The sequence below is a fragment of the Myxocyprinus asiaticus genome, chromosome 21, assembly GCF_019703515.2.
Source record: "Myxocyprinus asiaticus isolate MX2 ecotype Aquarium Trade chromosome 21, UBuf_Myxa_2, whole genome shotgun sequence".
NCBI lineage: Eukaryota > Metazoa > Chordata > Actinopteri > Cypriniformes > Catostomidae > Myxocyprinus > Myxocyprinus asiaticus.
The window spans coordinates 35,335,032-35,351,731 of record NC_059364.1 but is presented as its reverse complement, the minus strand read 5'-3'; the positions used below and the strand labels follow the sequence as shown (position 1 = coordinate 35,351,731).

The 16,700-nt window shown below is 41.0% G+C and overlaps 1 protein-coding gene across 5 annotated transcripts in view; it reads right to left on the bottom strand.

The window, feature by feature from the left end:
- The window catches only part of LOC127411844 (Golgi-specific brefeldin A-resistance guanine nucleotide exchange factor 1-like), a 130,010-nt gene that overhangs the window by 59,831 nt on the left and 53,479 nt on the right, over window positions 1–16,700 (bottom strand). For all 5 annotated transcript variants that reach the window (XM_051647667.1, XM_051647669.1, XM_051647670.1 and 2 more), the window contains exon 4: window positions 2,275–2,406. In XM_051647667.1, the coding sequence (XP_051503627.1) occupies window positions 2,275–2,406 (132 nt within the window). The remainder of the gene's footprint in view (window positions 1–2,274; window positions 2,407–16,700) is intronic.

Here is a 16,700-nt window from a genome sequence, read left to right as displayed (position 1 = left end):
CGTGCATGAATTTGGGAGGCGGAGTTTCCAAAGGAGCACTGAAGGGAGGGGTGTGTTTGTTTTGGCAGTTGAGTTTGAATATCAAAAGTGTTTCTCAGGAATCGCTGAGCACTCGCACCCTGTCTACACCGGACACTTTAATCAATGATGCTGTCTACCATGGAAGCGTCCGTTGCGGTGCGTCACTCCAACAGTAAACAAACAGGTTTAGCGACATTTTGCCCAAGTACTCCTCGCTGCAGACTGTAGCGCGATGACATAGTGGATCTAATCCCATGCTTATTGGATTTTAGTGACTTAGTGGATGTTTTAATGTGCATGCGTATTCACATTTTAATGTTTTGTTTTATTACTGTAGTGTTCTTAATGGTCAGAAATACAGTATATATATATACACACACACACACACACTTATATATTAGGGTTGCACAATTAATTAAATTAAAATCACTGTATGACATTGTGCGATTATTTAACCGCAAAGGGCTACAACGATTTAATTATATTAATAGATAAATCAAGCTGTTCGCTTCAAAGTCTATGCACGCTGCTCTGTAATAATAAGCATTATTACAGTGTATTCAGAGTGGTTCTCTGCTCCACAACTTGTGCTCAGAGTAACAGATGTGCTCCATTTGGTTCTGTGTGCTAAGCACGTCATTTTTAAAGCACTCCAGATTCACTTTAATTTCACTTTTGCATACTTCCAAGTTTGTTTGACCACTACATGTTAACATACAAATACAAATAATTCACCCCATGGCATTTATGTACAGCGGAGGAGATGTTAAAATGAGGAGCATATTATAGTGAGGAGTTTATTGCTTAATTTATATATTTGTTTTCTGTGGGTGATGAGGAAAACAAGTGGAGTTGCCGGGGATTGAACCCGACATGACCCCTTTAAACTTATTGAATGTGTAGAATGTCAGCAACATGTTAAACAAGACTGATTCCTAGAGCTGTCAATCGAATACAAATATTAACTGAATTCATTGCATGACATGCCGATTAATCGAATTAATCGCAATTAATCTCATATCAATATTTGTCGAGAAAGTCCCCAAATAAAAATAATTCAGTATATAATAATGAATTATATTTAAATTAGGGCTGTCAATCGATTAAATTTTTTTAAATAGATTAATTACATGACATGCCGATTAATTAATCAAATTAATTGCAATTAATCGCATACATCATTATTTGCTGAGAAAGGCCCCCAAATAAAGATAATTAATATAATGTATAATAATTCAAATATTTAAAAATATAATATGTAGGGCCTATAATAAATATATAATACGGATTAATAAAGCATTGATTAGACGACACAAAAAATGGCTTAAGAACTCAATATATTGGTTTTTTAATCTCATATATTTGAACAAGCCTATAGTTGACAAAAATAAGTTTGTCAATGTGTCCACTTCTCATAGTAAGCATTCTTGCATTCTGTCTGCGCTATTTTTAATTGTCGCTCTATTTACATGTGTGTGCCTCAGATGGATGCGTTTGGAGCATCTCACTGGCATTCAGCATCATAAATAGGCCACTGCGTCAAGTAAAGTAAAGTACTGGAAAATCACGTTTCAAGATTCCTGTATTCTGTTGTGTTTCGCCCACCTGTTGTGCTTCCTCAGTGAGCGGTTCTCATTCTGTGGCTCCACTGCTTGTGAGGTTTGTTGAGGAGCATTGCCACCTATTCATGTAGCGTGAAAACGAATGTACTTCAAGCTTGAAAAAGTCTGTGATTTCGCTTGCTGACATCACCTCTAACACCGTCTCACGTACATGATGAACACTGGAAGATCTCGCCGCCTTTTTATTACGGAATTTATGTACACGTCAGGAGGCATGATTAATGGAGTACATTTTTTTACCGCCATATTTGTTACATAATTAATCGCACTAAATTAACAAGTTAAACTGTCAGCCTTAATTTAAATTCTTATAAATATAATATATACAATAAATATAATAATTCAGATCACTAAAAATACATTACATTATTGTGACAGACAAGTACAGCATTGATAAGTCAATACAAAAAAGTGGCTTTAGAATGCAATATATTGTTTATTTCCACTGAATTCACCATAAGCCTAATGATTAGCCTATAGTCTCCATAACTCAAAGTATGAGCAATAATAACAGTGATGCTTGCCTGAGCAATAACCACTAATTATGTTTGATGAGGCTTCATGACAATATGGTAGAATAAAAGAACTGATTTTCAATAGCCAGTTTCTATCTGGCATAATAGAAACTTACCTATAAGGCCATAGGACAAGAACTTGTTGACAGAGGTGAGTGCCAGGCCTGTGATTGGTCCAGTTGTGTCCTCTGAGCGGACCACCTCAAGAAAAGGTTTAAGGAACTCATTGGGCACTACTTCAGAAAGATCTGGAAAGACAAAAAGACAAGCCACAAGGTCAGAGGAGTGCCATTCAACATAATGGCATAAACAAATAACAATGAGAACAAATGATATATTAGGCATTCAATAATATTAGTGCCTGGGAAAAATTATTGAATTGGTCAGAACAAATATCCTCATACTGTAAATCACTGACAGAGTCAGCATTACGTAGATTCGAACAGTGTGTGTGTATGTGTGAAAAAGATGCAACGTGAGAGAAAGAGAGCAGGAGAGCGGGTTAAGCAAAAGCTGTTTCCTATTCACCTTGGTAGAGCTGGGTATCTTATTACAACTATTTCCAAAAGCTCTTTTTTAAAGCAGCTGTGTAGGATGTAGGATTTAGCATTAATGAAAATGACTGAACTCGCTGGGGTGGGAGAGCTCTGCTGCTAGCCTACTGAAGTAACAGTTGCTGGGAAAATTAAAGCCTCTTTCTCATCATACTGGTGTTTCCTACAGGATTTTGTTATTTTAGCTATTTAATTTTTACTATTTTATCCAACATATTATTGTTTTTATTTATTAAAATATCATTACAACATCACTCTGTTGCAGATATGTAATTCTTTAATTACAAGCTGTCATAGAAATAACCAGTCAGTAAACAGACTGATTCAAGTTTCAGAAACCATACAAATTTAACAAAAAAGTAAACAATTTAGACACATTATTCAGTGGATTAGTAAATGAGAATCATCTGAGGAGATTCAGTGGGAAAGTGAGATGTCTCACTGATTCTGCCCATGATTTAAGTGAAGGCAAAATAATCTAAAAATGTATATTGCAATATTTTTTGGATTTTGTCTTCCATTTGATAACATCGGAAATCTTTTCTTTTTTTTGGCGACTAGATATTAGATACTAGACATAAAGACAAGGTTGACAAGGTTTTATTTATTAATTCCTGAGCATTTTGCATAACCGTGACCGAAACGATTCTCGAACATTTCAACCAGTTGACACATTTCTGCCAGTATATCAATTTAACCGGTTTATCGCCCATCCCTATTCATTCCCGTTTGATTCAGACTGATTTATCAATCGGTTCGACTGATTCATTAAAAAGAACTGCAGCCAATCGAGCAATGTTACAAGCAGTCAGCGAGGACAATGGAATAGAGTTGTGTTGACTACTTGTCGTCTGCATTATTTCACTGTGTCCAGTCTTTCTTTCTCACAACTCAGATAAAATACATACAGTACTGTGCAAAAGTTTTAGGCACTTATAAAAATGTTGCATAGTGAGGATGTCTTCAAAAATAATGCCATAAATAGTTTTCATTTATCTGTTAACATCATACAAAGTCCAGTAAACATAAAAAAAAATCTAAATCAATATTTGGTGTGACCACCTTTACCTACAAAGCCGCACTAATTCTCCTAGAATTAGAATATAGTGAGTTGTGCGTGGATGCTGCGGAGAATAGCGTGAAGCCTCCACACCCGCTATGTCTCCATGGTAACACGCTCAACAAGCCACGTGATAAGATGTGCGGATTGACAGTCTCAGACGCAGAGGCAACTGAGATTCGTCCTCTGCCACCCGGATTGAGGCGAGTCACTATGCCACCACGAGGACTTGGAGCGAATTGGGAATTGGGCATTCCAAATTGGGGAGAAAAAAAAAAAAAAAAGACAAATGTTTTTGTGAAACATCTAATGTGCCCAAGACTTTTGCACAGTACTGTTTATACACCAATGAGCCAAAACATTGTGAAAACAGTGCTGGCCTGCCGAGGCATGGACTCTATAAGACCCCTAAAGGTGTCCTGTAGTATCTGGCACCAAGACATTAGCAGCAGATCTTCAAGTCCTGTAAGTTTTAGGGCAGTGGTAGCTCAGCGAGGGCAGTGGTAGCTCAGCGGTTAAGGCTCTGGGTTACTGATCAGAAGGTCGGGGGTTCAAGCCCCAGCACCGCCAAGATGCCACTGTTGGGCCCTTGAGCAAGGCCCTTAACCCTATCTGCTCCAGGGGCGCCGTATCATGGCTGACCCTGCACTCTGACCCCAGCCTAGATGGGATATGCGAAAAAGAAGAATTTCACTGTATATGTGCAAATGTATAATGTGTGATAAATAAAGAAAATTATTATTATTAATTATTAATTATTATTAATTATTAATTATTAATTATTATTAAAAATTATTAATTATTAAATTATTAAGTTGTGAGGTGGAGCCCCCGTGGATCAGACTTGTTCGTCCAGGACATCCCACAGATGCTCAATTGGATTGAGATCTGGTGAATTTGGAGGCCAGGCCAACACCTTGAACTCTTCATTATGTTCCTCAAACCATTCCCAAACAATGTGTGCAGTGTGGCAGGGTGCATTAGTCTGAAAGAGGCCACTGCACTTAGGGAATACCATTGCCATGAAGGGGTGTACCTGGCCTACAACGATGTTTAGGTAGGTGGTACATATCAAATTGATGTTCACATGAATGGCCGAACCCAGGGTTTCCCAGCAGAACATTGCCCAGAGCATCACACTCCCTCCACCGGCTTGTCATCTTCCCACAGTGCATCCCGGTGCCATCACTTCCCCAGGTAAATGGCGCACATGAATGGAACTCATTGGACCAGGCAACCTTCTCCCACTGCTCCAAGGTCCAGTTCTGACATACGCGTGCCCATTGAATGTGCATTCGACAGTGGACAGGGGTCATCATGGGCAGTCTAACCAGTCTGCGGCTACGCAGACCCATACGCAGCATGGTGGGATGCACTGTGTGTTGTGACACATTCCTACTGTAACCATCATTACAATTTTCTGTGACTTGTGCCACAGTAGACCTTCTGACGGTTCGGACCAGGCAGGATAGCCTTCGTTGCCCTCGTGCATTGATGAGCCTTGGGTGCCCAACGCCCTGTCACCGGTTTGTGGTTTGTCCCTCCTGTAATATCTTTTTGCACTACCTGTTTTATCTGACACTTTCAGACCAGAACTGTGTACTGGTCGGCGCTGCACTGTCTCTTACTGTGCCTATTGTCCTGTTTTAGCAGTTATTGTATCGTCTTGTAGTTTGCACATGTTTGCACGTGCATTTTATGTAGAAATGTGTAGGTCTTATTTAGTTCTGTGTAGTCTCATGTAGGTCTGTGTTTGTTTTATGTTGATTTATGTTGTTTTATGTAGCACCATGGTCCTGGAGGAATGTTGTTTCATTTCACTGTGTACTATACTAGCTGTATATCGTTGAAATGAAAATAAAAGCCACTTGACTTGACCTCTGTCGGTAGATATTCAGTACTGCTGAACGGGAGCGCACCACAAGTCTTGCCGTTTCAGAGATGCTCTGACCCAGTCATCTGGCCGTAACAATTTGGCCCTTGTCAAAGTCGCTCAGGTCTTCTGGCCATTTTTCATGCTTTCAACACGTTCACTACGAGAACTAATTGTTCGCTTACCATCTAATCTACCCAGACCTTGACATGTGGGCTTGTTAGGAGATGATCAACATTATTTGCTTCACCAGTGAGTGGTAATAATGTTTTGGCTCATAAGTGTATATTGTTGTGGCGTTGTAGATTCAGCAGCAGCGCAGCGCCACTCCTAAATAGTGGTGCAGGACACAAATGAGGATTAAGCATGCTTAAATTGTAGTTAAAAATAAATAAATAAATAAATAAATAAATAAATATTACATTTTGATCGACACGGTATGTCCCATATAATAATTTCGGACGAGAAAAGCGAAAACAAAAAAATGAACCCCCACATGCCCGATACGAATTTAGGCCTGCAGCCCTGAGTTTATTGATGAGCTCTTATAGGAAATAAGCCAGAGTCCACCACACATAAAACCTTAATCTAACATAGCCAAAAAAACACAGCTGCGGCCGAGGATGCAACACACTTCATTATCTCCGCAGAGCTATTTATTTGTGGATGGGAAAGCACCTCGGGCCAATCCACCCAGGCTCAGGGAACAGCCCAACTGAGAAAGGCGGCCAAGAGGGGGGCGAAGGGTTACAAAATACAAACCAGGTAAAATAACAATGGAAAACTTAGCGGAGTCACGAAAACCTGCTGCGAATGTCGAGCTGAGGCGCTGCTTGCCATAGCAATACTGCCCGGATTAGGGCTCCCCCGAATAGCTACTTTGACGCAAAAAAACAGCTTGTGACTTCAAAGCCCGAGACGAGCCTCAGCCAATTTTACAGAGCGCACATACGAGTATTAGCTTGTGATATCTAATATGCCTGCGGCTTGTTTGGAGATAAAATACAAAATAATTAGAAAATTTCCACACTTTGTCTTATCTGTGGCCAGGTTGCTTTTAGACTTGCTTCCAAAAGCAAATCTTCTGTTGCAAACTTTCTTTGGGGAACTTGATGTTTTCTTTGTATTCCCAGAAGGGAAAAGCTCAGTAATGCTCCGTTTCTACAATGAAAACTCTTTGACAGTCCTGCAGTATCTGATAACAAGTGTCTCAAGTGCTTACAACTTAACCTCAGTTCACGAAATACCAAAATAAATTGAGGGCCGCAAAAGAATAACAAAAAGTTACTTTGAAATCTATTTGAAGACACATTTGAAAACACAGGATAAAATAACTAACAATTTCATCAACCCAAGAAACTTTTAAAGGTGGGCTTAGACTATATTACTTTACAGTGAAAGTGAGAGTCTGGAGTGTGTGGGGGTGGATGAAGGGAGAGGGATCTAAGATGAATCTGTCAATAGAGGCTAATAAAGTCTTCAGAGGCGATCACCCAGTAAGTGCCACCTTCACTGCAGCTAGTCTCTCAGATTGGAGAACTCAATTGTGTTGTATTGATCCGGCCGGCCATCGGCAAGCAGAGGCATTTCATCAGCGGCCCATCTCCTCTCCATCCCCTCACGTGCACCAATCTTCTTAAATAAAGGCTAAATATGACTCTGTACTTCAGAGCAATCTCCAGGGCCATGCAGGGAAATAAAGAAATCGAGGTGTTGAACCACGATGGTGAGACGATCACACACTAACTAGGGTGACCTCTACGCGACATTGCCAAAAATAAAAAAAGGGATTAAAGTCGGTCACCCATCCATGTATGCTCCGGCTAAGGGTTTTGAGTCTAGAAGAATGTGCATGTCCTTGGAGAACATGCTGAGAATTGAGAAATGGCCCAGCTCCTAACAACCTCCCTTAAGAGTCAATTGTGCCTCTACATAAATAACAGAGGTATTAATAGTGAAACAGAGGCCACGGCACTCTATAATGATAATTAGTGATTTATAATGCACCCCTGTTAAACATATTTAACAAACGCCATTGTATTTAAAGTACTGGCCACCAGAGTTTAGACTGGGGTGCATTTTGCCATCCATTCTGTTTTGCTTGCCGTAGGTTCAAACACTGACGAGTGGACCGAGTCTGGTTTAACAGCAGGTCTGAGCAGCCGAGTGTGGCTAGAACCACTGCAAATAGCCCCAGACCCTCTGGCCCCTGGGAGCACCTCAGGAGAAGACTCAGATGGTGCACATTACACATGCACATCAATTGGCATTGGTGCAGAAAGGGCTTAAAACAAAGCACAGTTTTAGCGGTTGAGGGTCTGAGACATGAGAGAATGTAGCAGCAGAAAAGTACAGTACATTAACATTGTATCTAATAGATTAAAATGCATCCTGAGGAGGATCAAATGGGTATTTCAATGGCACAGAGCTTAAAATGGTAGATAAATTACAGATAATTGACTGTATATTTTGCAAAGTTGTGATATTTAACACGATTTTAATTGAAGGTGGTACTAGGGCTATTTCCCAAATAATGCACCATACACTATACACTTACACTTTTTTACAAGACGGAAGAACTCGCTATTTTTCAGCTGATGGTGGTGATGTTTCAAACACACGCAATGTGTTGCCGTTAGCTTTAGCGTGTTAGCACTACTCAATTCAACGTCTGAATTAATGTTTTTCATATTCATACATATTCAGTGTGGGATGATGTTAAAGTATTCAACTCACATTTGCAAGGTGCTGTCTTCACAGAAGCTTTGCTAGTTGCCATATCCACCATTTATTACAATTATTTTGTTAGGCCAGCATCGTGGCCAGGTTACTCCACCCCTTCCTCTACATATTGCAAGCCGCGATCATTGAGTGCATTAAGTGTCCAGCATTCCATCTATCTTTTTTCGGTTGAAGTAGTAGAACATCCGGGTACTCGTAGTACTCTTCTTTTTGTTGCATTTTCTGTGTAAACATACTACTTGCACTACTTACTCTACAAAATACCGTAGAATAGTGCAGAAATATATGATTTGGGACGCACATTAGGACTAGGCAGTACGACAGAATGTACTGCGTGTCAATAGAAATGTGTCAAACAGTAAGGACTTTGCTCTACCGTTATTATAGCCCCTTTCACACAGAGATTCCGGACAAAATGCCGTAAGTGTCAATCCGGCAACAATTCTGGCATTGCGGTATTTTGTTAATTTACGCTTCCAGAATTTTCCCGTAAACTGTGGTCGCATTCACACACATCCCAGGAACATCCCGTAAGAACAAAGATAAATGTCTAATGTACGTGTCCTCTAAGACCACAGCGGAAGTGTTTACATTCTTTTCAATGACATGGCGGGCGATCAGACATCAGGTGTACTAACAATGTTGTTTATTTACAACATGTTCTGCGCTCAAATGACAAGGTTTATCTCGATCAGGACTTCTTTCCAATGTGTTCATGTGATTAGGAGTTTGTCCAGGAACTTGAGCAAACACTGAGATGTAAAACCACAAACTGGCGAAAACCCCTTGAACCACAGCACAGATTAGCTATTGTTTTGTGCTGGTATGCCACACCAGGCGAGTATCATCTAAACAGTTATTTTCACATATTACATCATCACAACGTCACACACCCTTCACGGCATCGGCTCTGCCTTTGTTCAAACTGACACGTTCCAGGATTTATCCCTGCAATATGACTAGGGTCTGATCCCGGAAACAAATTTTATGGCATTACGGCTCTGGCTTGCGTTCACACAGAAGGCTCCTCAGCAATTATTCCAGGAAAATTGCAGGATTAAAGCCCAGTGTGAATGAGGTTTATGTTTGCTTGACCACCAGTAGGCAGGACTGCTGGACGTTATGTACATTGCATGTCAGAGCGATGAAGTAGCATGGAGTATTATGACAATACAGAGCTGGATGTGTCCCAAACAAGTCAAGACAAAAAAAGAACTTAAATCAAAGTTTAGTTGTTTACAGTTTCAGAGCAACGCTGCAACAAACTACCACAGTATACTTTTCTGCCATGTGTGTTGCAAATTTCGTCTTCAGCACAGTACAATCAATTAAGTACCAAATAAAAAGAGAAAATAATTAAATGTAGCCTAGTATGATAAAATACGTTTCATTTGTAAAGTATTTAGGCATTAACATGTCATTATTTTATATGTAAACCTTTTTTTTCATTGAATTTCCAGCTAAAATTTACTATATATATATATATATATATATATATATATATATATATATATATATATATATATATATATATATATATATAAAATTACTCATACCATGCGACATGATTATTGTCATACCACCCCTAGCCCAAGAGTATAGTGTATTGGTGGGTCATTACATAGAGACTCAAGAAAAGAAAAATAGTAGAGGGTAAAAATGACCAAATCATCCGGTATCCAGTTTCTTAAACTGTTTGAGATTTCCCCTTGTCCCCCCTAAATGTAGCTAAATCACCACTGACACATTAGAATTCCATGAGAGGCATATGTTACACCAGGCAAACAAGAAAAGGCAATTTTCCACACTGCTATATAAACTGTGTGTGTGTGTGTGTGTGTTAGACAGCTATTCAGAGCATTACACGAGGCTACAACAGCAGCAGCAATACAAACAGTGGCTGACTCTCAGTACTAGGCCTGGTGGGCTTTTGTATTTGCTTAATTTCATTACAAAAGAACAAATAACTTAATTTGTCAGACTGCTAGGTCACATATTTTAGCCAATAACACAGGCTTTATTAAACAAAAAAATAAAAATAAAACGTATATGTATAGGACTCATTTAAGATTTTCCCCAAACTACTGAACATCAGGAGTTCCCTTACAACTCGGTCCACTTGACATCGCAAATGCATATGGGGGAAGTGTCCTTCCACCTCTCTACAATAACGCCAATATTCTAATATTGGCTATGGTGTTTGAGTCCCACCCTTTCAGGCACAAAGCTGTTCACTATAAAAGCAGGCGTGCAAAGACCATTCCTCCGAATGTTCTTCCTTCAAGACAGCGACTCATCTCTCGTCTAGAAGCTCTCTACTGCTTCGCCGTCGACTACACGAGTCAGTGGGCGGGATCTTCACCACAACGAGAAGACTCTCCGCTCCCCTGCAGTGTTCCCGGCAAACATCACTCCGCCTCGCTGCTTGATGCTTCGCTGGTGAATGGGCCACTTCAGCATCCTGATTCCCCGCAGCGCTTCGGCAGGAGTTGTGTATACTTATAAGCAATTGTTACATTGTGTGTGTGTATATATACATATACAGTTGTGCTCAAAAGTTTGCATACCCTGGCAGAAATTGTGAAATTTTGGCATTGATTTTGAAAATATGACTGATCATGCAAAAAAAAAAAAACTGTCTTTTATTTAAGCATAGTGGTCATATGAAGCCATTTATTATCACATAGTTGTCTGGCTCCTTTTTAAATCATAATGATAACAGAAATCACCCAAATGTCCCTGATCAAAAGTTGACATACCCTTGAATGTTTGGCCTTGTTACAGACGCACAAGGTGACACACACAAGGTGACACACACAGGTTTAAATGGCAATTAAAGGTTAATTTCCCACACCTGTGGCTTTTTAAATTGCAATTAGTGTCTGTGTTAGGGATGTGTGCTACGACTAATTTGACTGTCATTTAAATGGAAGTTTCATAACCGACTAGTCAACTAGTCTAAAGAGAAACCAACCTTCAGAAAACAGTAAAAAAAAAAAAAAAAAAAAAACATGTATGCGACCCATTTAAAATACTTAATCTACTCCAAATCCGATGCTAAATTCCACTGAAAAGGAGCATTTATCTGCGACGTGCTCGCCTTGAATTATGATCATTGTACATTAAATATAGAACATGACACACATTCACTGAATCAACGTTAGCAAATATTTAATAGACATATTTATTGAAAACAATTGAATGAATAGTGCAGGATTAATGGAACAACCATTAAAAGCCTGTTCTAAACGGAAATCACCAAGTAAAAGTTACTTAACATATTAAAACAGTCAGGACATTGTTGAAAATAATTAACAGGTAGACTAAGCCAAATCTATGAGAGAGAAAAAAAAATGTGCTGAAAAGTTGTGCGTATTTCACAACGTGCAGTCGTGTATTAGCCATTGACCTAATATGACAGCTGTTCGGTAAAGAACGTCAACCAATAACAGTTAAAAAAAAAGTAGCTATGGGATAGAAAAAATATGCCTGTGATATAGCCTACAATAAACCTAATGTATTCTAAACATGACGTGCACACAGAATAAAAGATAGTTTAACCTGTTAAGCAGTCGGCACCTCGTTGAAAATAGCCTTAATTAGCAGATTAAAAAAAATTGCATACCTAGTCTAAAACAGTTATTTTCGAGGCTACTAACTGAAAAGCATAATTTTTTTGATGAGTAAAATTAAAACGTCGACATGGTCTGGTGAAAGACAGGACTTAACTCACCTAAGGTGGCTATCCTGCGCTTGAAAAAGCCTGCTCAGCGGAAAATGCACAGAAGACTCAAATGTGAAAACATCCTTGGGGACTTTCAAACATTTGGAAAGCCAATTCCCGCACCACCGAAGTGATTTCATAACTACTTTGCTGAGTTTGCTTGTCTAGCGAGAGGACATTTTCCTGCACGTGCCGCGAGTGAGAGAGGGAAGAAGCACGTGCAGCCTGAGGTGAAATTAAACTCTGTATCTGCTCCAGATACCCTCTTTTTAAATAATATTTATATTATTAATTCTATTTAAAATATGTAACATTAATATGACAGTAATTTAAGAGCAGCCTCTGAAAAAAATATACAGCCAAACAAGTGTGTAAAAATTATTATCAGTTTAATGAGGGGAAATATTAACCGACTAGTAATTCCAGTGTCAACTAGCAGCATCCAAACCATTTAGTCGACTAGTCTCGCACATCCCTAGTCTGTGTATAAATAGTCAGTGAGTTTGTTAGCTCTCATGTGGATGCACTGAGCAGGCTAGATACTGAGCCATAGGGAGCAGAAAAAAAAAAAAAGTGTCAAAAGACCTACGTAACAAGGTAATGGAACTTTATAAAGATGGAAAAGGATATAAAAAGATATCCAAAGCCTTGAAAATGCCAGTCAGTACTGTTCAATCACTTATTAAGAAGTGGAAAATTCAGGGATCTCTTGATACCAAGCCAAGGTCAAGTAGACCAAGAAAGATTTCAGCCACAACTGCCAGAAGAATTGTTTGGGATACAAAGAAAAACCCACAGGTAACCTCAGAAGAAATACAGGCTACTCTGGAAAAAGACGGTGTGGTTGTTTCAGGGAGCACAATACGACGATACTTGAACAAAAATGAGCTGCATGGTCGAGTTGCCAGAAAGAAGCCTTTACTGCGCCAATGCCACAAAAAAGCCCGGTTACAATATGCCCGACAACATCTTGACACGCCTCACAGCTTCTGGCACAGTGTAATTTGGATTGTCGAGACCAAAATAGAGCTTTATGGTCACAACCATAAGCACCATGTTTGGAGAGGGGTCAACAAGGCCTATAGTGAAAAGAATACCATCCCCACTGTGAAGCATGGTGGTGGCTCACTGATGTTTTTGGGGTGTGTGAGATTTAAAGGCACGGGGAATCTTGTGAAAATTGATGGCAAGATGAATGCAGCATGTTAGCAGAAAATACTGGCAGACAATTTGCATTCTTCTGCACGAAAGCTGCGCATGGGACGCTCTTGGACTTTCATGCCGGCACACGCCCCGCGAGCCCCTCAATCTCCATATAACATGTCTATGCCGATACATTATGTGTGTGACGAGCTCCCGCCCTCCGCAGGAGTGCACGGCCTTGTCTAGTTCTGCAGTTCTGATGCTGGGGATAATGACGATGTCATGTCTCTCGCTCCATCAGGCGAGTGGTCAGTGGATGACACTACCACCCCTTCCCACAGCGAGGACGAGGAGCGTTTACGCGCCACTGACAAGGAGATGCTTTGCGTCCTTTCAAGGGCGGACAAAGAGCTCGATATAGAGTGGTCTCCTCCAGAGGAACCTACAAAGCACTCCTGACACACAATACTGTTCCCCTCTTCCCCACTGTTGTTTGTCGGGAAAGGAATACTGTTGTTCAAAATGTTGTTCAATATGTTGTTTTCTGTGTCTAACATTAATCACACGCAATAAAGTTTGCACATTATGTACAACCGCTTCCCAATGGTGAGCATGATCGAACATGATTATACAATCCAATTTGCACGTCGGCCGCCCCGTTTCAACGGTGTTCTGTCTTCCACGGTTCCATCCGAAGACGCGCTGGTGTTACGAGCCAAAATACACAATCTTCTCGCAAAGAATGCAATAGAGGTTGCTTCATATGAATTAATAAGCCTGCTGTCAGAGCTGGTTTACACAATCAAGCACAATCTGTGGTCCAACCACATGAAATGCCGGTGCTGTGTGCACAGACTGCGACACACAGCGGGATTACAGCCGTTATTTCCTCATTCTGGAGAACGACGGCAGGCTTCAGCCCATCCAAGTTCTGAGACGCTTGAATCACGTGCTTGCGACTTGCATTAAAAATGTTAACTCCAAAACAGATCTTATCGCACATCCATCCTCGGGACTGCAAGGATGCGTACATCATGTACAAATTGCACCACATTACAGGCGGCTTTTTACATTTGCGTTCGAGGGAACTGCGTATCAATTTATAGTCCTTCATTTCCATCTGTCTCTGGCTCCCCGCACGTTCACAAAATGTATCGATGCAGCACTCGCCCCATTGAAAAGTGTGTGTTTTGAATTACCTCAGCGATTGGTTATTACGAGCCAATCAGAGACACTACTGAGTGAACACAGACACTGCTTTGCCATATGGAAAATCTGGTCTAATGTCAACTCGGTAAAAAGCACACTTTTCCCCAGCCAGTAAATCTCCTTTTAAAAAGTTAATGCGTGCCCACCTCATTAACGAGTGTGTACAGACCATTATTCTGTGTCTGTTTCAGTTCAAACTGAAAAAACATTACCACTGAAGTCATTTCATTTTCATGTGCATCGCGGTAACTTGCCACTGTCTGGCTGCTCTAGCGCCAGCCTTCTACCAACAGAGTGTTATGCTCAGAGTCAAGTTTCAGAAAGAAAGTGCTGAACACAAATGCATCCAACACAGGTTGAGGCATGGTGTGTAATGGACGCCCGACTTTCGACACCTGGAAACAGATGCGAAACGGCCATGACATGTCAACTGCCTAGAGCTACTGGCTGTCTTTCTAGCTTTGAGAGCTTTTCATTCTGATATTGTGAATCACCACATTCTGATTCGTTCGGACAACACAACAGTGGTGGTGTATATCGCCCACGTATAGCCAGCGAAATGCAGTATGCGCTTACCCCGATGCGCCTCTTTCATTCAGTCATCAGCAAAGTCCAAGTGGACATGGAAACAGTTCAGTTAATTGTGCCGAAATGGCCCAATCAGTCCTGGTTAGTGGAGATGTTAGAAATACTAGATGGGCCTCCATGGGAAATACAGCTGAAGAAAGATCTTCTCTCTCAAACACAAGGCAAGGTTTGGCATCCCCAGCCAGAGCTGCGAAGCCTATGTGTGGCCTTTGAATGGAGCATGCTAAACGTACCAGAACTGACGCATTCAGTCACAAACACCATTTTACAGGCCAGAGCGCCTTCCACGAGACGACTCTATGCACTATAATGGACTGTGTTCACTGATTGGTGTCTTTCACCTGGCAAAGACCCAGTAAATGCCCCATACATGAAATTCTCATATTTCTTTAAGAGCTATTAGACGCAGGACTCACTCCATCAATGCTTATGTAGCGACATAAACTGCGTATCACGCAAATTCAGCCAGCGCCACTATAGGCAAACATGATTTAATCATAAAGTTCCCTAGAGGAGCAAGACGATTAAATCCACCTCAGCCGGCAACAGTCCCGACTTGGGACCTAACTTTGGTCCTAAAAGCACTCGCAGGGCCCCCCTTCGAGCCTTTGGACTCTGTTGATTTGCGCATGATCTCCATTAAGACCGCACTACTGCTGGCTCTGGCTCAGTAAAACGGGTCTGTGTCTTACATGCACTATCAATTGACAATTCATGTCTGGAGTTTGGCCCCGGTCTTTCAAAGCCATTGTCAAACCCAGAAAAGGCTATGTGCCTAATGTTCTAACCACACCCTTCAAAGTGCTGGTGGTTCACCTTCAAGCCTTCTTCCCTCCATTTAATTCGGATGAGGAACAATCCTTGTATTTATTATGCCCTGTGCGGGCGCTACACGCATACGTTGAGCGCACCCGCCAGTTCAGACTGTCTGATCAGCTCTTTGTGTGCTATGGAGGACGCACGAAAGGAATGTCCGTCTCCAAGCAAAGATTTGAATCATTGATGCGATTACAAAAAAGCACGCTCAACTAGAGGCATGGCCTCCTCATGGACATGGATGAACAGTGTGTCTTTACAAGACATATGTTTTGCAGCAGGATGGTATTCTCAAAACACCTTCGCAAGGTTTTACAACCTAGACGTAACGTCTCTGTCTTCACAAGTCCTCTCTGTTTAGGGCACTTGCTATTTCGTTTGTCAAACATATACTTAAGCCTGCATTCAGGCCGTTGTAATTTACCATAAAGTCACAAGCACTTTCATTATAAATAAACTCCCTTCCCGACTGGGATCGTGAAGGGATTAATTCATACTATATGACTATTTTTCATATATTCATTCTGAGTGCTCCCCTCCTGGCCCAACATGAGGGTCACTCACTTGTGGCATACTCATGTCAGTCACTGTCCCGTGGGACTGCGGCGTCATGTTTCCTCTCTGGAAGGTTCGTGTAGTGCGGCGTGATGGGATTCTGTTCCCCATATGCATTAGTAAACGCAATGTCAAGTGTACCGAGTCGTAAGGGAACATCTCTGTTTCATACGTAACCTCAGTTCCCTGAGACGAAGGCGAACACTGGCCGCACTACAAGACAAGAGTTCTTTTGAGGTGCGAGCGATGCGCTCCTTGTCCCTCCGTCAGAAAATTCT